This window comes from Sus scrofa, chromosome 8 (assembly GCF_054392235.1).
Source record: "Sus scrofa isolate SSC_HxYL_T2T_F1_AM1 chromosome 8, Sscrofa_HxYL_maternal_Yorkshire_Landrace_v2.0, whole genome shotgun sequence".
In the NCBI taxonomy this organism is placed as follows: Eukaryota; Metazoa; Chordata; class Mammalia; order Artiodactyla; family Suidae; genus Sus; species Sus scrofa.
The window spans coordinates 39687759-39711466 of NC_139390.1; the positions used below are offsets into that span (position 1 = coordinate 39687759).

Sequence of the window (23708 nt, forward strand, 5' to 3'; positions counted from 1 at the left end):
TGCAGCAGAAATGAATCCGACTAGGAATCATGCGGTTTTGGGTTCGATCCCTGGTCTCACTCAGTGGGTTGGGGATCTGGTGTTGCCATGAGCTGTGGTGTAGGTCGAAGACATGGCTTGGATCCCGTGTTGCTGTGGCTGTGGTGTAGGCCAGCAGCTGTAGCTCCAATTAGACCCCCTAGCCTGGGAATCTCCATATGCCATGGGTGTGGCCCTAAACGAACAAACAAAAAAACCACACACAGGCACACACAGAGACACACAAATAAACTATTGTTTATCTGTTAAAAAAATAAGTAAAAGGCCATTTCTGCCTTTCAGGAGCTTATGGTTATTTGTCTATTTGCAGTTTTAGAGACTAACTTTAAGAGGAACCACAGAGAAATACCCATAGGCTGTCATGTTTTACAGAGGAAAGCGTATACCCCCAAACTCCAACCACCAGAAAAGGCTGTTGCTCTCCACAGGATGCACCTTCTGTAAGAAGGAAGAGTAGTGATTCTGAGAAGAGCACTCAGAAGGGCACAGGACAAAGGTGGTCTTGTTCCCAGCTAACACGCTCTGCCCAGGGCCACCTCTGTGCAAAGCTCAGTGTATGGGGTGACAGGAGGGCTCTCTGGAAGCCCCCACGTGGACTGGGAGATGGAGAGAAGGCAGCGTGGAGGGTTAGGGAGCCTGCTCTCTCCCTTGCTCGACGTTCAGCTAAGTTCTGGGGAACGAAGCTCTGGGTTCCCCCTTGAGAGGTGAGCAAAGACTTGGAAGCGCTATTTTCTGAACATCTTCATTCTTTTTTAAATTTTATTTTATCTATTTAATTTTTTTTTTTTTTGTATTTTTTAGGGCCGTACCAGCAGCATATGTAAGTTCCCAGGCTAGGGGTCCAACTGGAGCTACAGTGGCTGGCCCACACCACAGCCACAGCAACACAAGATCCTTAACCCACTGAGAGAGGCCAGGGATCGAACCCACATCCTCATGAATATTAGTCGAGTTTATTACTGCTGAGCCACCACCGGAACTCCAACACCTTTGTTCTTAGGAATTCATGATCATTATATGTTACTGGGCAAGGTTGTAAATCTTTTTGATTCCTTTTTAAGGTATGCAGGTAAGATTTATTTAGAGCGCGAAAAGAAACCACAATTGACGTACAAAAAAGCAACAGATAACAAACACATCATATAATCCAGAAAAACAACAAAAATGTGTTTATTACCGAGCTGCCTGACATATCTCTATCATGATCATTTCCTGCATTTCCTGGCTGTTCTCTCTCCTATGATATTCACATGACATTCTCATGATTATCTTCTCCTATGAAAGCAATTTAAAAAAAAAATATATATATATATATATATATATATATATATACACACTTTTTTTTGTCTTTTTGCCTTTTCTGGAGGTTCCTAGGCTAGTGGTCTAATTGGAGCTGTAGCCACCAGCCTACACCAGAGCCACAGCAATGCGGGATCCGAGCTGCGTCTGCGAACTACGCTACAGCTCATGGCAATGCCAGATACTTAATCCACTGAGCAAGGCCAGGGATCAAACCTGCAACCTCGTGGTTCCTTGTCAGATTCAGTAACCACTGAGCCACCAAGGGAACTTCCTAAAAATATTATTTTCAATAGCGAGATGTGATGGTTATTAAACTGCTGTCTCTCAATCCCAAACTCTTCCTTTCAGTACTGGTTCTGGGATGCTGGCCTGCAAACCGTACTTGTGCTTTGCCCTCTAGATCTGTTAGGCTGCCAACAGGGGGCCGGGAAAGAAGACTGGAAAACAGGAAAAACAGGCAGGAACCTGACCCCCATCTACCTGCCATTCCTGCCAGCATCACCCTGGCAGTGGCCACTTACCACTTAAAGCTGTCCCTTCTCTGGACTTGTAAATCATAGAATCCAATATTTTACTTTTTTTGTTTAAGCCAGTTGCAGTTTTTTTTTTTCTGTTTTTACTTGTAACCAAAAGGGTCCCCAGGCTAGGAGTCAAATCGGAGCTACAGTGCCAGCCTACACCATAGCCACAGCAACCCAGGAGCCGAGCCATGTCTGCGATCTACACAGAAACACTGGATCCTTAACCCACTGGATGATGCCAGGGATCGAACCCGTGTCCTCATGGATACTAGTGAGGTTTGTTAACTGCTGAGCCATGATGGGAACTCCAAGTATTGTTAAGTTAAAGAGATGGAGATAGGTTTTGCCGCTTAAATATCATAGAGAAAAAGACCTCTAAATTCTTTAAAACAACTAACCATAACATAAATTACATTGTCCATTTAAATAGCACAGTTTGGGAAATACTTTCCCAGGTACAAAGCAGTACTTGTCTCCTGACTTAGCAAACCAATTTCTTAGTTTTCCCAATTAGAGTTTTAATCATGAGAACTTTTGGCTCCTTCCTCACTTAGTTTGGATTTTTTTTTTTCCTGCCCCAAATCATGTCACTGAAATCTCATTGGAATGAACAGCTTTTGGCAGTAGCTTCTTGGATGAAGAGCCTCTGTCAGAGAATTTTCTTTCCTTTCTTGCTCTTTCTTTCTTTCTTTCTCTTTCTTTTCCTTCCTTCCTTCCTTTTTTAGGGCTGCACCTGTATGTTCCTGGGCTAGGGGTCAAATCAGAGCTGTAGCCACCAGCCTACACCACAGCATAGCACCGCCAGATCCGAGTCGCATCTGTGACCGACACCACAGCTCATAGCAACGATGGATCCTTAACCCACTGAGAGAGGCCAGGGATCAAACCATCATCCCCAGAGATACTAGTCAGGTTCTTAACTCGCTGAGCTGCAACAAGAACTCCCTCACAGAATTTTCTCTTTGGCCAGAAGCTACCCACTTGTCAGCAAAGGACTGCAGAGGTGGCGATGGGGAGACAGATGTCTTGTCCTAGCACCCGGCTCAAAGTTCTCCTCATACGTTAGGATGGGTCAGAGGGGAGATTAGTCACGTAGCTTGCCTCGACACAGAAGGGTTAACCAGAGTCATTTAATTTTCCTAATCAAACACTCACTGTCAGTGCATCTTTTAGCGGGAAGGAGAGGAATTAAAAGCACAGACACATTCATCCTTATTTCTCACTTATACCACATCCAGTATATGCTGGCACTAGGGAATCTGTGTCCTACACACTTGTTCTCAGAACCAGGTTCCTGCTATCGAGTGGTCCCACCGTGCCCTGTGGCCCTGGAATCCTCCCCTGAAGCCCTTGAATCTCATCAGCAGCGGATGAAAGAGGGACAGTATAGAGGATTTTCAGAGGTTTTATGGGCTCGGCCTGAAAGCGATCTGTATCACTTCTGCCCATTGTTCACTGGCCAGCGCAGGTCACAAACCTACATTTACCTGTGAGAGAATCTGGAACACATGGTCTAACCGTGCCAGGAAGAAACAGAAATGGAGTTTGGGAAACACAACCCGCATCACCTCTGCCACAGATACACCGTGAAGTCTGGATTGAAACATCAATATCATTGGTTCCTTAACAACTGGCAGGTTGCTTGTTGTCAGCAAAGGATTATTAAACCTCGTTCCCCTTCTTCGTAAGAATGTGACCTTTGGTTAACTTTGTAGCTCTGTTTCCCTGGAAACCTGATAAGCGAAGAATGTCAAACTCTAGCCAGGCAAGATTGCTTAGGATAAAAATGACCCCAGCTTCGTAAATTGCATTAGACTGGGAGAAGGATAAATACTGGACAGAAAGCCAGGGCTTTGGGCTTGAGTACCGTGACTCTCGTATAACTGGCCTTGTCCCTTGGAGGAATGCTGGAAGCCATATCTGTAGTGTTGTTTCTGAGAAACTGGCTTCTAGAGAGTAGAAGGGACTGAAGCCAGCGGACTCCTGATCCCCACCCTCTGCCCCCCACCCCCCATGACCACGTGAGACTAGATCCCTCACTCCTCAGCTGTCACTTTCACGGATGGTCACAAGGACTATTCCAGAGAAGGAAAATCACTGCTGCTCCCTATGGTGAGCTGTGTTCCTGTTCCGGGCACACTGGTAGACCACAGAGCCGACTTATCTGCTCGGCACAGAATGTATGATGCCTCGGGCCCACAGGACTGTTAGGGACCCATGAACATATATTAATTTCTTTTGAAATCAGAAGGAAAAAATGGGAGTTCCTGTAGTGGCTCAGTGGGTTCAGAACCCGACTGGTATCCTGGAGAATGTGGGTTTGATCCATGGCCTTGTTCAGTGGGTTAAGGATCTGGCGTTGCTGTGAGCTGTGGGGTAGGTCACAGAGGCAACTCAGATTGTGCATTGCTGTGGCTGTGGTGTAGGCCAGCAGCTGCAGCTCCGATTCGACCCCTATCCTAGGAGCTTCCACATACCGTGCGTATAGCCCTAAAAAGACAAAAAAAAAAAAAAAAAAAAAAAAAAAGAAGAAGAAGAAGAGAAAAAGAAACTTTTAGGTCAAAGATAAAGTTCCAATATATAATATTAACATATTGGTCTCTATACCAATACAACTGTATGATGTAATTATACATAATTGAATATATAAGAATATGATTATAAATGTATATGAATAGATTCAATACATTTATCAAAATACATACATATTAATATAATTTTACTATACATAATATTTAATACAGATTTATTCAAATAAATACATATACTTTTTTTTTTTTGTCTCTGAGCCACAACAGGAACTCCAAGTATAGTTAATTTAAAGAGATGGTGATAGGTTCCCAAAATATACACATGGAAGAGGGCCATGAAGGCAGAAGCGCTTAGGGCCATGGAAATCCTAACATGGGCCTGTATGACAGTCTTGTGAGGCCAGCCTGAAAGTTTGGCAGAGTCTAACAAGGCCCCTGTGGAAGTTACACATGAAACAGTTGATGTTTCCAAAAAAATAATCTTTTAATTAGAAACCCTCTTTTCTTCTTTAAATGGGCAATATCTCTTCCAGAACAAACTGGGCTTTTAAAAATACCACAGTTAGTTAAAATATGAAAAGTAAAATATTTGTGTCTATGTCTCTGGTTACTCTTTCATGTGGAGATAATGTGTGATTAGTTCTAGAAGACCCTCATTGACCTGAATCTAACTCTTGAAGAAAGGTATTGAGTATATTTTGCCATTATACCTAAGTCAGAGGCATTTTGGGAAACTAGTCAAATTCCAACATCTTCGTGAATTTGGCACACCTTAAAGATGGCTTAGGATATCAGTTTGCAAGGGAACTTGAGTTGTTGTCACAATCACATAGCCATCAGCCAGTGCTGCTGTGCCTGGGTTTGCTGGTTGGTGTTGGCACAGCCAGGGGCACTCTCAGTCCTGTTACTAAGAATGCTTCTCTCTTCTCTACCAAACTGACTGTAAACAACCAATTGCTTAGGACAAATGGACCGGTACAGGGGTTATGTGTTTTGTTATAAACCAAGACTATACAGAGAAGCGTTTGTTCAAAATTGGTCTTGGCTTAATTTGAGCACTCCATGGCTTATTTATTTTTATTTTTTGCTATAGTATGACTGATTTTTTCCCCTCTCCTTTCATCTTCTTCAAGAAAATGGTTTGTTCTGCAGATAAATTTGTCTACCTATTCATCCATCCATCCATCCATCCATCCATCCTGCGAACTAGAAGCAGATTTCTTTCAAAATTTTTGAGTATAGGGGAGTTCCTGTTGTGGCTCAGTGGTTAACTAATCCAACTAGGAACCACGGGGTTGCGAGTTCAATCCCTGGCCTCACTCAGTGGGTTAAGGATCCAGCATTGCTGTGAGCTGTGGTGTAGGTCAGACGTGGCTCGGATCCTGAGTTGCTATGGCTGTGGTGTAGGCCAGTGGCTACAGCTCCAATTAGAGCCCTAGCCTGGGAACTTCCATATGCCACGGGTGCAGCCCTAGAAAAGACAAAAAGACCAAAAAAATTTTTTTTTTGAGTATAGTCCCTTCAACTACAATATGAGGAAACCAAAACCCAAAACTATTAACTAAGTTGCCTTTATTCACACAGGCAGTTAGAAGTTAGACTCCAGGACAGAGTCAAGTTACCTGGTCCCCAGTCTACTCCTGTCTAATGTGGATTCTTTCAAAAAGGATGCTAGCAGGAGTTTCTGTTGTGGCTCAGTGGGTTATGAACCCAACTAGTGGGAGTTCCCATTGTGGCTCAGTGGTTAACGAACCCAACTAGCATCCATGAGGACTTGGGTTCAATCCCTGGCCTTGCTCAGTGGGTTAAGGATCTGGCGTTGCTGTGAGCTGTGGTGTAGATTGCAGACGTGGCTCAGATCCCGAGTTGCTGTGGCTCTGGCATAGGCCGGCAGCTACAGCTCCTATTCGACCCCTAGCCTGGGAACCTCCATATGCTGCCGGTGTGGCCCTAAAAAGACAAAAAGACAAAAATTAAAAGTAAAGTGACCCCAACTAGTATCCACGAGGATGTGGGTTCGATCCCTGGCCTCCCTCAGTGGGTTAAAGATCTGGTATTGCCATGAGCTGTCGTGTAGGTCGCGGACGTGGCTTGGATCCCACGTTGCTGTGGCTGTGGTGTAGACCAGCAGCTGCAGCTCCAATTCAATCCTTACCCTGGGAATTTCCATCTGCCACATGTGTAGCCCTAAAAGGCAAAAAAACCTAAAAACCAAAAAACAAACAAACAACAACCCCCCCAAAACAAACAAACAAAAGCCCTCAAAAACAAACAAACAAAGAAAAAAACAAACAAAAAATGATGCTAGCAGGTCTAGCAAGGAGGTACATAGAGTCAGGAGGAAGACGAGAGCTTAGCACTTGGAAAAGAACAGCTGGTGGCCAGGGCTGGGGATTGATGATGAAGAAACTGGGCTGAGGGACTGCTCAGAGGGCCATATTTCACCAGGCACAAGATGAATCAAGCCTCCTCAGGCTCTCCTGGTTCTAAGGGCTCTTGATCAACATGGCCAGAGGCAAACAAGGCAGTCCGCATCTGTGGAAGGTTTCTTCCAGTGCGGCACAGCACTTTGAGGCTTCTGCCAAAGCAAGTCATGCAAGAGCCACGTGGTATTTTGTCTGAAGGCGCTCAGAAGCGCCTCGCCCTGAGACATCTGCCTAACAGCCTCCTGATGCTGCAGCCGAGGAACACAGAACATCAAACACTGGCATTTAGGAAGGAAGTTAGGTCTCCCATGAAACTGGAACATTTGGAGTGAGAAACCAAAGCATAAGACTTGCTGCCCAGGCAGAACCGGGGCTTAGGTTTCTGGTCAATAGAATCTATAGACAAACACGACCTTTCCCAACAAATGGGCATCAGCAGTGAACTGTGACCAGAGGCTGCAGCTAAAGGGACTGTCAGCTTGAGAATGACTCCCTTTCTGTGCAGCCCATCTCCTAACAAAGGAAACAATGAAATGCTACAAAAGAGGACAAAGAGAAGGTCTATTTTGTCCTTCGCCGCGATTGCTCTAGCAAATGCTTACCTAGCACTGTGTGTCAGCTCCCATCCTTAGAGCTTTATATGCATAAACTCACCTAGTGATCAGAACGCTTTTTACACAAGAGGAACTAGGCACAGAGAGGTGAAGTAATTTGCCTAAGCTCACACGGTTAGTAGGAGGCAGAGTTGGGCTATGAACACAAATACAGCTATTAACTTAGGTGCTAACCTCCCTCTCACTAAGAATTAAGAACAAAAGGAAATGCCTTCTGGATAAGATCTTCAGTCCAGGATCCACTCACCCATCCATCCATCCATCCATCTATGCACCCAACCATCCATCCACCCACCCACCCACTAGGTGGCAAGCTTTGGTTGGATTGTGTATTTACCCTGGTAAGCAAACACAGCAGCTGTCTCCAGCTCCAAGCCAAGAGCTTCAGTGGCAGCTTCATGGTCCCCATCATGCCCCCGATCCTAGTTGTGGCAGAGCTACTGGTTTCCTTGGTGTGTGGTGAGGTTCTGGGCTTGCTTCTGGAGACCTAGTCTAGATCCTACTCTTCCGGCTTCTCCAGAGATTTGATATGTACCTAATTCTTTGTATGAAATCATGTTCTCCTTGAAATGATGAGAGTGGTGTCTGCTTTCTGCACCTGAGCTGTGACTGACACTTTTTCTAAAGGGCTAAAGGTTGAAGGTTAAATAAGAGGTGCTTCTAGTGCTAGCACGGGAAACAGACGTGGCTTTGAGTGCCAACTCATTGGCATCAGAGCAGGAGAGAGGTACCCTGAAAAGAAGGATCCAGGGAAGAGAGCACAGATATGCAGGAGCAGTCAGAGGTGGAAAAGGAACCCCCGAAGAGCAGGTCTAGTGCTTTCCTGGGCATCTCAGGGAGTCCAGGACATCCTAAGGAGATTCTGTAAGGAAATGACATGGGGCTAGACAAACAGTACAAATGTTTCCTGGAGCTACTGGGCTGAGGACCAAATTGTGAGAATGGGTGGACAGAGAGTTGCCCAGCCAAGGTCCATCTTCAAAGCTAGACACAGCTGGACTCTTTCTAGCCTGCACATTTGTCCTTTTGTTGACACACATTTTTGTCCCCCCAAATCCTCTAATATATGATAAAGCTATATGTCCTGCATTCAGGATGCACCCAACAGGAGGGGTTGGGGGAAGGATGGAGTGGGAGGTTGGGATTAGCAGGTGCAAACTCTTATGTAAAGAATGGGTAAACAACAAAGTCCTACTGTATAGCACAGGGAATTATATTCAATATCCTATGATAAATCATAATGGAGAAGAATATTTTTAAAATACATGTACCTATATGTCCATATAACTGAATCGCTTTGCTGTACAGCAGAAATTAACATAACACTGTAAATCAACTCTACATCAATAAAAAGATAATTTCCATTAGAATGTACTTGAAAGTCAAAAAAATGTGCATCCAACAAATACTTATCAAGCATCCACTACAGGTACAAGATACCATTCTAGGCACAGAGTATATGGCAGTGGACAAACCAGATCAAAATCCTTGTCCTCATAGGGCTTACACCTGTGAGTGAAAACTTCTTTAAATTAAAAAGAAGTGCTAAAAAACCCTAACAGGTAAACCTTATCCAAAATTCCATCAAAAGCTCTTTCTCTTCCATGTAAATATAGAGCAAAAAGCCAGAGTTCCTCCTTGTCTAGCCAACCCTTCCTGTTCTCCAGAAGGTAACCATGACAAATTTTTTCCTAAAGTGTTTAAGACTTATTAAATATGCATACCATACACTTTGTATTTTATTATTTTTTAAACAAAAATAGAATGACGTTTTACAGAACGATCTCCAACTTTTTTTCACGCAATCGATCATGGATGAACTTCTGGTTTTGTTTGACTTCTCCAAGCAGATCCTGAGACAAGGATTCAAATATAATCCTTGCCAAGTCCCCCACCTATCTGTATGGTTGCACAGCATGTCACTATGCGTCTATATCATTATTTGTCTAATCCCCTCAAAATATACATATACTTCTCTCCCTGCCCCCTACTTCCCGCTCGCTGGAATTTTGGATGCTCGGTGAATGTTCTGAAGCTATGGATTCCCTACAAGGGAAGGATATGCAAAGGTCCTCTTTCACCCTTTCAAAGGTGACGGCTGCAGGAGAGAGTTCTGAGGTCTGGAGAAATGACCGTGCTGCCTGCAGGGAGATAAAGTCTAGGAAACTTACCATTGTCCTTACCATGCCTGAGATTTCCAGCTATGACATGTTTATGTGAAGTTGCCCAAATTAGTTACCGTGATGATCATAAAACTGAAAAGACCTCATTAATTAATTTGATTTTTTTAAATTTTTTGGCCACACCCATGGCACCCTGGACACCACAGCAGTGACCTGAGCCGTAGCAGTAACAACCTGGATCCTTAACCATTGGACCATCAGGCAACTCCAAGACCTCGTTATTCAGTGGTTTATTTTCCTCTTGCCAATGATAGTAGCCACTTGCGTCTTGACATCCTTTGGTCTAAATTGCATATATCACCAGTTCAATCGTATCTTCTAGAACTCGTCCATACTACTGCAGTTAAGATTGGGAACTTTTTATTTTAGGGCTGCACCTGCAGCATATGGAAGTTCCCAGGCTAGGGGTCAAATTGGAGCTACGGCTGCTGGCCTACACCACAGTCACAGCAATGCAGGATCTGAGCTGCATCTGCGACCTACACCACTGCTCAGGGCAACGCTGGATCCTTAACCCACTGACCGAGGTCAGGGATCAAACCTGTGTCCGCATGGATACTAGTTGGATTTGATTCTGCTGTGCCACAATGGGGATTCCAAAATTGGGAACTTTTTAATGACAAAACTGCTACTGATTAATTATCTGGGTGATTTTTACTTGTATTTTTTGACAGTGATGCTCTCAGATCATTTAACAAAGGATGAGGATTTATGTTCCTGAGTTGAGTGCCAATTTCTAAGGTCATTTGTATCTCAGGGGGTGATTTCAGATACCCATCAGCACCATCAATCAGTACTTCTAGAGCCTTCGTGACAACCTTGGTATAGCGAGGGAGGGGGTTTTATGTTGGCAGCAAAGACCTGGCATCTGGTCCTGGCCACCTGTGAGCCTGTGGCAAGTCCCTGTGGCCTTTCTGGGTCTTGAGATAATAATACCTCTCTGGCCTGCTTGTCATGAGGATCAAAGGAAAAATAAAATGCAGGTTGACTCTTCAAATGTCAGCTACTCTACGAAGATATGGGAAGAAGAATCTGGATTTTGCTGGGCTGTAGTGGGTAAACTTAGTCCTTATCTAAATACCCACCTTAAAGAGTCAGCACCCCTCATCATGCCATTCAACTCTCCAAAAAGTTATAGAAAACAAGAGTGCATTTTATTGCATATTCATGGGGAAATGGAAGAGAAGATGCCTTCACACCTTCCACAGCAAAACCTAATGATTTTTTTCTGTTCTAATGACCTTTTCTGAGAACAACTGTTCTTCCTTGAAAGGTCGTCTTTGGCCCCCAGGAACCTGAGCTCTGTCTCCTCTGTGTCCAACAGAGACTGCCCAGCCTCAATGGCATCAGCCCTCCTTCACACCCTCAGCTTCCCTGCGGGTCTTGCTGTGCCTCCTCTCCCACTGAGTTTTGATAGAGAAATTACCCCTTTAACCTGGAGTTCTCATACCATCTTCCTACTGTCTGGTCAAAACATCCAATTAGAAAGTGGTGGGGGCATTTTATTTATTTATTTATGTATTCATCTGTTTGTTAATTTCTTCCCGTTACAGTTTATTGCACTATATTGACTATAGTTCCCTGTGCTATACAATAGGACTTTGCTATTTATATATAGAATGGTCTATATATAATAGTTTGCATCTGCTAATCCCCAGCTCCCACGCCAACCCATCCCCACTCCCCCTCCACCTTGGCAGTCACAAGTCTGTTCTCTGACTATGAGTCTGTTTCTGTTTTTTGAGTTGCCTTTTTGTTTTTGTCTTTCTAGGGCTGCGCCTGTGCCATATGGAAGTTCCCAGGCTAGGAGTCAAATCGGAGCTACAGCTGCCAGCCTACACCACAGCCACAGCAACATGGGATCCAAGCTGTGTCTGCGACCTACACCACAGCTCATGGCAACACTGGATCCTTAACCCAGTGAGTGAGGGCAGGGATCAAACCTGTGTCCTCATGGATGCTAGTCAGACTCGTTTCCACTAAGCCACCATGGGAACTCTGGTGGGGGCATTTTAAATACCATTTTTTTTGCTGTTGTGAGCTTTTTTCCTTGCCATAACATTATTAGGTACTTTTACTGTTCTTAGATCCAGAAACATGGGCATTGTCTCAGGCCACGCCTTCATCTCAGGGACTTGCCTAAAGTTACAGAGCAGGCGTGTGCCAGTTATAAGCCAGTACTGGTCCCTAGTCCAGTGCTCATCTCACTGCATCAAGCCTGTGGTACAAATGAACTGGGAAGGTTTCAGACTCAGGGAAACCCAGAATTTGGACTGGAAATGGACTTGGATTTCATCTTGAACAAATCCTTCACTTTACAGAGGTTAAAATGGAACCTTTTCCTTTAGTCTCAGAATCCTAAAAACACATCACAGATTAGATGGTTACTTTGAAACATGTGTACTTGCCTGGTGGGTATGATTTCCAGGAACATATACAGACTTAAACTGTTTCATGAGACTCCGAGCTCCAGCAATATCTCGAAGAGAAGTGAAGAGTTCATCCACAGCGCTTTTGGATTTGGGCAATGTCAGGTTAATTGCAGAGTCACAGCCTGAAACAATCCAGAGATATTTTCGTGGGTGAACGAATCTTTAAATTGAGTTTTAATCATGACAGGTTGTGCCCTATGTAACACAGTTGATTTTTTTTTTTAAACCTTATTTCCCCTGGCTCTTCACCAACCGGGCTGTTTCAATCATCCTTGAGCAATGAAACATATTGAGTATAAATCCCTTTGACAGAAGTAAAACTTAGAATTGCCTGGATCATAGCCACTGGCACCAACCCCTTCAATGCTGAAGTTCCACAAAAGGAAAGCTCCCTGGGGTCTCCTACCTTCAGAATAGAGCTTTGGGAAAACACAAGGAGACACAAAGGGAAGTACAAGCGAGTACTGTGATGAACTGATCTCACTTGAATCCCACCAACAGATTGCACAAAGTATAACAGCAAGAATGAGAAAGATCACAGAGGTGCACCAACAGCCGAACTTGCTGGGATGAGCTTCTGTCTAATGTGCGAACAAAGCACGTGGCTTATTTCAAAAGGCAGCCGTTCAAAGCTGATCAGACACAAAGGGGCCCTAATAAGGAGATGGCTCTCGGCAGTGATGCTATCTCTTTCTGAAACTTACATTAGATGGGTTTATTCTCTGCCTTGTTAGATGCTCATTCAGAAGAGGAATGATCGTGGATAAGTCAGAAGTTCAAAAAATCGAGAAAGATTCAAGATGAGTCTGTTGTTTTTTTCTTTCTTTCTCCTTTTTTTTTTTTTTTTCACTTTTTAGGACCACACTTGTGGCACATGCAAGTTCCCAGGCTAGGGGTCGAATTGGAGCTGCAGCTGCCCGCCTACACCACAGCCACAGCAACGCCAGACTCAAGTCTCGTCTGTGACCTACACCACAGTTCATGGCAACGCCGGATCTTTAACCCACTGAGTGAGGTCAGGGATCGAACCTGGATCCTCATGGATGCTAGTCGGGTTTGTTTCCACTGCACCATGACAGGAATTCCAGGATGAGTCTGTTTTTGACTGTTGAAATACTACAGATACATGAATCTGCCAATCCTCATGTCACCCTTAAAAGAGAGGAGCTATTATTTCCCCCATTTTAAGGATGAGGGAGCAGAGCTATAGGAAGACTAAGGGACATTCCCATCAGCACATACTCAATGTCCAGCTATATTCCCTTGGTCACCCTGGACTGAGTCGCCAATAGGTTTGGAGGATATTTCTTGTGTCCTGTAACTGCTTCCTGCCTCAAGTACCTGCATGTCTGTCTCCGTCTCTATGTCTCTGTGCTCCTGTCTGAGGACTTTCTCTGGTTAGAAGTGTGGGAGTCAGCACTTAGAAATGGCACAGGAGTTCCCGTGTGGCTCAGTGGAAATGAATCTGACTAGCATCCATGAGGATTCAGGTTCAATCCCTGGCCTCGCTCAGTGGGTTAAGGATCTGGCATTGCTGTGAGCTGTGGTGTAGGCTGCAGACAGATCAGAGATCCCACATTGCCGTGGCTGTGGTGCAGGTCAGCGGCTGTAGCTACAATTTGAACCCCTAGCCTGGGAACTTCCATATGCAACATGTGTGGCCCTAAAAAGAAAAAAAAAAAAAAAAAAAGGAAAAGAAAGAAAGAACACAGCTTTTTCATCACTGGCAGTGAGGGGGGAAGACAGGATTTTGGGGGCACCAGGACTGGAGCCCCAGCTGCCTTCAATAGTAACTCACTCGTGAATGTCCCTTCTCTGTGCTTTGCCTTCTGCCCCACCTCACTTCTCTACTTCCTGACCACGCAGCCAGGGATACCTTCTCAGTACACCCATGTCCTTGTCACAGGAAATCAGAGCTGCCAGGTGATTCAACCACAGGCAGCCTGTATGCTTTTTCTCAGAACAGCTTTATTAAGATACAATTCATACACCATACACTTATCCCATTTCAAGTGTACAATTCAACAGCTTTTAATATTTATACACAGTGGTACAATCATTACCACCACAATCAATTTTAGAACATTTTTATTGCATCAAGAAGAAACTCCAGGAGTTCCCGTTACGGCTCAGCAGGTTAGGACCCTGATTATTATCCAAGAAGATGTGGGTTAGATCCCTGACCTCGCTCAGTGGGTTAAGGATCCAGTGCTGTTGTGAGCTGTGGTGTGGGTTGAAGATGCACCTGGGATCCAGCATTGCTGTGGCTATGGTGTAGGCCAGCAGCTGTGGCTGCAGCTCTGAATCAACCCCTAGCCTGGGAACTTCCATATGCTGCAGGTGCAACCCTAAGAGGAAAAGGAAAAGGAAAAAACAGCTCCATACCTGGTAACGGTCACTCCCCTTTCCCCCTACCCCCAGGCTCTGGCAGCACTAACCTGCTTTCTGTCTCTATAGATTTCCCTATGCTGGATATTTCATATAAATGGAATCGGAGAATATACAATCTTTTGTGATTGGCTGATTTCACTTAGCATAATGTTTTCAGAGCCAATCCAAGTTGTAGCCTGTATCAGGACTTCATTTCTTTCTAAACACATATATATATATTTAATTTTTTATTTGAATTCTATTTATTTTTTTTTAATTTTTAAATTACTCAATGAATTTTATTACATTTATAAGTGTACATCAATTATCACAACTAAATTTTATAGGATTCCCATCCCAAACCCTCAGTGTATTTCCCACTCCCAACCCGTCTCATTAGGAAACCATAAGTTTTTCAAAGTCTGTGAGTCAGCATCTGTCCTGCAAAGAAGTTCATTATGTCCTTTTTCAGATTCCACATGTAAGTGAAAGCATTTGATGTTGGTGTCTCATTGTCTGACTGACTTCACTTAGCAGGATAATTTCTAGGTCCATCCATGTTGCTGCAAATGCCATTATTTCTTTCCTTTTAATGGCTGAGTAATATTCCATTGTGTATATGTACATCGTCTTTATCCACTCCTCTGTCAAATGGGCATTTAGGTTGTTTCCATGTCTTGGCTATTGTATATAGTGCTGCAATGAACATTGGCGTACATGTGTCTTTTTGAGTCATGGTTTTGTCTGGATGGATGCCCAGGAGCAAGATGGCTGGATCAAATGGTAATTTTATTTTTAGTTTTCTGAAGAGCTTCATTTCTTTTTATTTTGACTAATACTCAGTGTATGGCTATACCACATTTTATATATCCATGTATCAGTTGACGGATATTTGGGTGTTTCAACATTTTGACTATTATGACTGATGCTTCTAGTTGTGGGTGTAGAAGTTTTTGCAGCTTCTCCCTCCTTCATGTGGCCTCTTTCCTTAAATTCTTAGGCTGAGCCACTTACTATATGGGAAATTATATCAATTATATCTAGGTTTTGTATATTACATACGCTTTCTCAAATTTAAAAAAAGGTATGAAAACAAGAAGAAAGCATTACTAGTTCTAGTGCACAGTGTTTAAATTTTTCTTTTTTTCCTTTGTCTTATTTCAGTCATGCCCACAGCATATGGAAGTTTCTGGGCCAAGGATGGAATCTGAGCTGCAGCTGCAACCTACCCCACAGCTGCGGCAATGCTGTATCCTTAACCGGATGTACCACAGCAGAAACGGCTATGTTTCAATTTTTCTAAAACACATGCATGGTGTTTCAGTGTTTCTAAAACACAATTTGGAGTTCCCATCGTGGCTCAGTGATTAACGAATCTGACTAGAAACCATGAGGTTGCGGGTTCGATCCCTGGCCTTGCTCAGTGGGTTGGGGATCCTGCGTTACCTTGAGCTGTGGTATAGGTTGCAGACGCGGCTCAGATCCTGCGTTGCTGTGGCTCTGGCGAAGGCCAGTGGCTACAGCTCCGATTAGACCCCTAACCTGGGAACCTCCATATGCCACGGGTGTGGCCCTAGAAAAGGCAAAAAGCCAAAAAAATAAATAAATAAAATAAAAAAAATAAACCCACAATTCAGCTAACAATCTAAATTTTAAAGTTATTCATCATCTATAGAACAGAAAGATTCATCCATTTTTTCACATGGTCCCTTTCAATTGTTTGAAAATGAGGCCTATCATGTTCACCTATTAGGCAGAGTGGAATAGAAGCATCTACTGGGGTACAGAGTACTGCAAATTATAAATTATACATGGAAATTGTGTATTATCCATTGGACTTAGTTTAAGCAAAGGCTGTGTAATTCCAAAGAGTTTGGTCAGCTATGGAGGAGATTGTTTGACAGAAACATTTACAGATTATAAGTAAATTGAACTCAACAGAAAACTAAGACTGTCAAAGCAATTGTTGGACAAAAAAAGCACTAAATTGGAGTTCCTGTCATGGCGCAGTGGTTAACGAATCCGACTAGGAACCATGAGGTTGCGGATTCGGTCCCTGCCCTTGCTCAGTGGGTTAACGATCCGGCGTTGCCGTGAGCTGTGGTATAGGTTGCAGACACAACTCGAATCCCGTGTTGCTGTGGCTCTGGCGTAGGCCAGTGGCTACAGCTCCGATTAGACCCCTAGCCTGGGAACCTCCATATGCCGTGGGAGCGGCCCAAAGAAATAGCAAAAAGACAAAAAAACAAAAAAACAAAACAAAACAAAAAGGCACTAAATTAACAAATACATTAAAACTTTCCCAGAGTTCCCATTGTGGTGCAGTGGAAATGAATCCAACTAGTATTCAGTGGGTTAAGGATCTGGCATTGCCGTGAGCTGTGGTATAGGTCACAGACAGGGTTTGGATCCCATGTTGCTGTGGCTGTGGTGCAGGCCAGCGGCTACAGCTCCAATTCGACCCCTGGCCTGTGAACTTCCATATGCCACAATGTGGCCCTAAAAAAAGCAAAAAAGCAAAAAAAAAAAAAAAAAAAAGATTAAAACTTTCCTGAAAACCAGTCAAGTCTCTCCTTTGTTCAAACCAACTGTACAAGGGCAACTTCTGTCCAAACCACCAACCCTTCCTGCCAGGTCTCTTATTCTCAAAGCAAGACACGTACATTGCTGACAATGTACATGTCTCTGCGATGCCAGGCCAAAGGGGTCTCATTTTCATCATCTCTGGGCATTTTCCTAATTATAACAGCCTTCACCAAAAGCAGGGTTTACATTCATTTACCCAATGCCTGTAATAACCCCTCCCCCGCCCGCCGCCACCCCAGACACATACATAGACACGCAGAAATGAGAATCAGAGAAGATAAATGATGAGCCAGATGACACCACCACCTCCAGCAAAGTCAAGGTACCACATGTCCTTCTCATCACAGCCCTGACCTCCTCCACGCACACTGCCTCCCACCAGGTGGAGCCTCCTCTGTGAACACAACCCATTCCAAACTCATGCTGCAAGAAATAGCTAGAGGAGCCGTGGGTGCCAAAGCTCTGAAACAGGATGAATTCTCTTCTGTGTAATAGCTAGAACCCTTGAAAGTTCACTAATATAACCATATATGCCAGGGACTATTCTAAGACGTTTGTACCCCTTAGCTCATTTAATCTCCACAGGACCCCAATGAGGTCGGTACCATTATCACCCTCATTTTACAGATGGGGTGACGGAGCCATAGAGTAGTGAAGCCACACATGGCCACTCAAGTAGTCAGCAGTGAAGCTAAGATGTAAACCCTGCAGCCTAACTCCAAAGGTGGTCCCGTTAACCACTCCCTCCCCCCCCCCTTCTGCCCTCCCCCACTCTCCTTCCCCCTCCCCACTCTCCCTCCCCCTTTCCCCCTTCCCCCCTCCCTCCTTTCTCCCTCCCCCCATCCCTCCCTACCTCCCTCCCTTCCCCTTTCCTCCCCTCCCTTCCCTCCACTTCCGAAAGTACTAGACAGGTAGAGCACCTGGAGAGGCCACTGATGTCCTGTGCTCCCAGCATGTAGAAGTTCCCAAGCCAGCGATCAACCCATGCCACAACAGTAACCAGAGCCATAGCAGTGACAATACTAGATCCTTAACCCACTGAGCCACAAGGGAACTCCCTGCCCTGCTCTTTCATATGTGCTGAGACCACCTACAGGAGAGATCAGTAAAGCACTTGGTTCACCTTTAATAACAATGAAATGCTTTTAAAACAGAGTGAATGCAAAGGCCTTTCTTCTGGGGAAGACCCGGGCCTGTCCCTGGGGGCAGGTGCTAACAGTGTGGCTTTCAGTTGTACCCCAGGCCCGTCCTCTGTGGCCACACAAGGTGTGGGCTCTCCCAGGCCTGCTGCACACCCTCCACTGAATGTCTGCCCTGTAAGGCGCTGTATTCAGTTACTTCTAATAAGCCCCCGACTGCCTGTTCCATTAAGCCAGCTTACGAGATAACGGTGTTTTGTAAGGGAACGCTAAGTGTGCAATTCCAGTCAATTCTCATTTAATCCATTTAGTTAAATAGATAATAAGCCAGAAGCTGATCCTAGCCTTTGGCCAAGCGCAATCTGTGTACTTCGGTTGCCTACTTCTTGATAAGAGAGACCCCCCCCCCCAGCCCCCCAGGGCACCTCTGTGTTGGTCTAAAATGGGGGATGACGCATGCACCTGCAAATTTCTTTCTCCGAGGGCCTGGGGATCTCTTGGGCAGGGCTCCAGTTACTCCTTGGAGCAACAGAATAGGGCTCCTGTGTCTGAGTCTGCCCTCCCTCACTCCCCTCTCTCTGTCTCCTCTTACTGAAGTCATTTCACTTCAGCAGAGGGAGAAGAGTGGTGTCCTTGGCTCTGGGCACTGGAGGGACCCGCGTTCCCAGTGACAACAGGTGAATGGAGAGAAGGATGAAAGGTTTCCTGATCCTCCTGGGGGGCTGGAATGAGGCTGCATGACTCACTCCCGCCGGCCCAGCCCTTCTCTTCTGTTTGCTTCTCTTACGGGCCAGGCTTGAACCTCTCCGGTACATGAAGAACCTTTTCAAAAGCCCCTGGCTTCCAGAAGTTTGGTTTTATTTCTTAAGTTTTCAGGAGATTGGAGCATCTTCTATCAGGAAGCTGCTGTGTCTACAGCCTCCGTCTGGATTAGCACTTAAGTAGCACTCGTCTAAGGCCCTCTGAGACACACACACACACACACACACACACACACACACACACACACACACACACACACACACACGGCTGGAGAAGCTGAGAGGCATGGCTGGAACACGATTTGAATATCCCCTTATTTAGCGATCGCATTCTCCTCTCAGTTGTAAAGGCCCTTCACATCTGAATGGGAAGAGCTAGGGTCAAGGAATCCCACTGGAGCCTGGGCAAGAGGCTCTTTTGAAATTTTTTTAAATTTTATTTTTTTAATTAATTAATTAATTTTATTTATTTATTAATTTTTGTTTTTTTAGGGCTGCACCCGAGGCAGATGGAAGTTCCCAGGCTAGGGGTCAAATCGGAGTTACGGCTGCCGGCCTACGCCACAGCCACAGCAATGCAGGATTCAAGCCATGTCTGCAACCTACACCACAGTCCACTGGCAACGAAGGATCCCCGACCCACTGAGTAAGGCCAGGGATCGAACCCACATCCCCATGGATACTAGTTGGATTCATTTGTGCTGAGCCTTGACGGGAACTCCCTAAATGTTTTTAAATTTAAATTAAAAAAATTTTTTTTATTACTCATTTATCACATCTGTAGTTGTATAATGATCATAACAATCTGATTTCATAGGATAAATTTAAAATTTTTATTTTTTAAATTTAACTTTGGTTGCACATGTAGCATATGGGAGTTCCCAAGGCTAGGGGTTGAATCGGAGCTGCAGCTGCCAGCCTACACCACAGCCACAGCAATGCGGGATCCTAGCCACGTCTGTGACATACACCACAGCTCACAGTAACGCTGGATCCTTAACCCACTCAGGGAGGCCAGGGATTGAACCTGTGTCCTCATGGATACTAGTTGGGTTCCTTACCATTGAGCCACAATGGGAACTCCTTTTTAAAATTTTTTTTTTAATAGTTTATTTGCAATGTTCTGTCCATCTCTGCTGTATAGCAAAGTGACCCAGTCATATGTAGATATACATTCCCTTTCTCGTAATATCTTCCATCATGTTCCATCACAAGGGATTGGCTATGGTTCCCTGTGTCGTAGAGTAGGAGCTCATTGCTTATCTATCCTCAGTATAACACTACTAACCCCAAACTCCCAGTCCATCCCACTCCCTCCTCCTCCCTCTTGGCCACAAGTCTGTTCTCCGTATCCATGAGTTTGTTTCCGTTCTGTGAGTAGGTTCTTTGGTGAAGAGGCTCCTTTCTTATCGGGACCCAAGTCACCCACAGAAGGCCTCCTCATCCTTCTTCTGGCCCAGATGTTGACAACATCAGGCCCATCTTCCAGTCTACATCCCTGCCCTCCTGCCACTCAGCAAACCCCTGGCAGCAGGGGACCCACCTTCGTGGGCTCCTGGGGCAGCCAGAGAAAAGGTTGGCTGGGGAGGGGGCGACATGGCCAGAAAGGGCAGAGGGCTGGGAGGTCACGACCTCTCTCATCCATCCGGCATTCTGACACTGCCTTTTCTCTCTTTCCAAACTATTGTTTTACAGATGGAGTCTTTTTTTCTTGACTCTCAATAAAAGGTTGGCAAATGAAAACAAAACCAAACACAACACAATACCAAATAAACCTTAGCAAGTGGTGTCCCATCTGAAATCTTTTAGGGAGACGGACTGTATAAAACCACTCTGGAGTAGGGCAGTCCTGGTCATATTTATAATAGGAACCCTCTTTTCCAAATGTGCTTGGGACCAATTGGTGGTTAGAAGGCATTTGCGGCGGGGGGGCGGTGTCATGAAAAATTGATTTCTCTCCCATGCATATACATATATGTGCATTTGTGTCCTTGTGTATATAACTTTGTATACAGTGAAAACATATATATCTGTTAACTCATGAATCTTGAGAAAAGGCCGAGGTCTTTTCCTTGAGTGTTGTTTATAGAGTTCTTTTTTTTTTTTTTAAACCATTACGAATCACATACAATTTCCAATTTTCATCCATTTAAAGTGGAATAAGAAATTAAAAACACCTGTAGCACAATCACAGCGCAGAATTCTTTTCGAGCTTAATGTTTTTGTCTTCCCATCTTTCGCAGTCAGCTCGTTCAGATCTAATTCAAAAGCGTGTTTAAAATGACTCATCTTTACGGAGTCTTTCAAAAGCCTTCAGTCTGGTTTTCAATGAAATAATTTCTTTTTGAATTCAGATTTCCTCAGAGAACATTTAATTACAGTGTGCAACTTAATAACAAGGACCACTGGCATAAGCAGCTTTGGGAACACGCATAACTGGTTCTTGGGAGTCGCATGGCTCAGCCAGCAAGAACAGATGTGCCTGGGCACGTGGAGGTCGCCTTAGAGCTCTGAGGGGTCACAACTGTGGTGTGCGTCACTCTATTCCACAGAAGGATTGCAGAACATCAGTTATTTTGGTGAATGGGCCATGTGGAGGTTGGTGGAGAACACACGAATTGTATATATATGTATTATTTATATTCATTATATTAATATTTTATATATATACACATATATATTGTTTATTAGGGCATATGGAGGTTTCCAGGCTAGGGGTCCAATTGGAGTTATGGGTGCTGGCCTACGCCACAGCCACATCAGATCCAAGCCAAGTCTGCCACCTACACCACAGATCACGGGAATGCCAGATCCTTAACCCATGAGCAAGGCCAGGAATCGAACCTGCAACCTCATGGTTCCTAGTCAGATTCGTTTCTGCTGCGCCACAATGGGAACTCCTACATACAATGTTGTATATAAAGGAAAAATATATAGACACATATTTCTAAGGTCCCATGTCACACTACTTAAGCCATTGTATCTGTGTCATCAATCTAATATTTAATAACCTAGTATGACTTTCAAGTTCCTCTAACATGAAAAAAAGAGCCATGGTCTGGGTTGTCAGCCTTGAGGTCTGACTTACTCTCTCCCCGTGGAATCCTTGACCCACATCCCATGGCAGGGGCTCCTCGGCAGGTGTGCAGATGGTGACATAAATATGCCTGGATGAGTGTTAAGGAGACTGGCCTAACAGAGAAAATCACGGTCACAAGTGTCCAGGTGAGGCCACAAAGGGCCCAAGACAGGGCTCATGGAGACTGACCACCTCTGAAAGTCCCTCTAGAGGGCTCCCCTTGGCGTTGGAAGCCCCCACTCATCCCACACCCCCTTGGTTCACCAGATCGTTATCAGTGTCTTGGAATCTCCTAGCCTGTGGCCTCTCGTCACCGCTGAAATGACAGAGGAGAAAAGAACGTGCAGGGTGGCGACAAGTTCCAGGGAAGCCAGGGTTCCCCTGGGTTCACCTCTGGTCTCAAGCCCAGTGCCTGGTTCCTGGAAGCAACCTCGAAATATTTTTTAAATAAATGAGTGGAGGAAAAAGAGCCTAATGTGGACCAAACACGCCATAAAGCAACAGCGCTGACTCTTGAGGAGCTGATAAACTGTCTCTGCAGGATATTTCAAACAAAGGCTCCCAGATGGGTTTGAGCAACTGCAGCCTCCATGCATAAGTGGATCAACTCCCAAAAAGGCTACTTGAGAAGAGACCTCAATTGGCTGCATAAATTCTGTTTGTTTAATAAGCAAAACTAAATTTGCTTGGTTTGGGTATATACACATATGAGATAAAACTGTTTTAAAAAGAAAGGGAATGATAAATACAAGCTTCAGAAAGTGGCTACCTCTGGGGGTGGAGGTGGATGGGTTAGTAACCCCTTGGGATAGGGTGGTGGGTTCATGGGTGTTTATTATATAATTATGATTTACAACATACATCACATAAATTTTTTTTTTTTTTTTTTTTTTTTTTTGCCTTTTCTAGGGCCACTCCCACGGCATATGGAGGTTCCCAGGCTAGCGGTCGAATTGGAGCTGTAGCTGCCGGCCTACACCACAGCCACAGCAACCTGGGATCCGAGCCAGGTCTGCGACCTGCACCACAGCTCACGGCAACGCTGGATCCTTAACCCACTGAGCAAGGCCAGGGATCGAACCCGCAACCTCGTGGTTCCTAGTTGGATTCATTAACCACTGAGCCACGATGGGAACTCCAACATTTTATTTTTTTATTCCTGCTTTTTTTTGATGATTTTTATTTTTTTCCACTGTAGTTGGTTTATAGTATTCTGTCAATTTCTACTGCACAGCAAAGTGACCCAGTCTCTCTCTCTCTCTCTCTCTCACACACACACACACACACACACATTCTTCTTTTCACATTATCCTCCATCAGATTCCATCAAAAGTGACTGGATATAGTTCCCTGTGCTCTACAGCAGGATCTCATTGCTTATCCACTTCAAATGCAATAGTTTGCATCTATTAACCCCGGACTTCCCATCCACCCCCCTCCTTATATAAGATTTTAAGTGTTTCAGCTATCATCTTAAAAATATAACAAAACAGAAACCTAGTCACACTCTTTTTTAAGCCTCCAGCAATTTCAGCTTTTTATAACAGCTGAAAAAAAAGGGGGGGAAGAAATGACAGCTGAAATCTGTTATTATTAGGCAGGTTTGGGATGTGTAGTGGACGTGGAAAGGCTTGTATAGTCACGAGAGAACGTGACTGCCCAGAATTCTAGCCCAAGCTCTGAGGCTTTTTGTGAGAAAACATGTGTGGAGAAGCCTGAAGGAAG

The 23708-nt window shown here is 44.5% G+C and overlaps 1 protein-coding gene across 4 annotated transcripts in view; it reads right to left on the reverse strand.

Annotated features, from left to right (window-relative positions):
* The window catches only part of SCFD2 (sec1 family domain containing 2), a 430084-nt gene that overhangs the window by 38660 nt on the left and 367716 nt on the right, over window positions 1-23708 (reverse strand). For all 4 annotated transcript variants that reach the window (XR_014812421.1, XR_014812420.1, XR_014812419.1 and 1 more), the window contains exon 6: window positions 12025-12170. Coding sequence is in view for 1 of the 4 variants with exons in the window: in XM_003482381.5 (XP_003482429.3) it covers window positions 12025-12170 (146 nt within the window). In the remaining 3 variants the exon portion in view is untranslated. The remainder of the gene's footprint in view (window positions 1-12024; window positions 12171-23708) is intronic.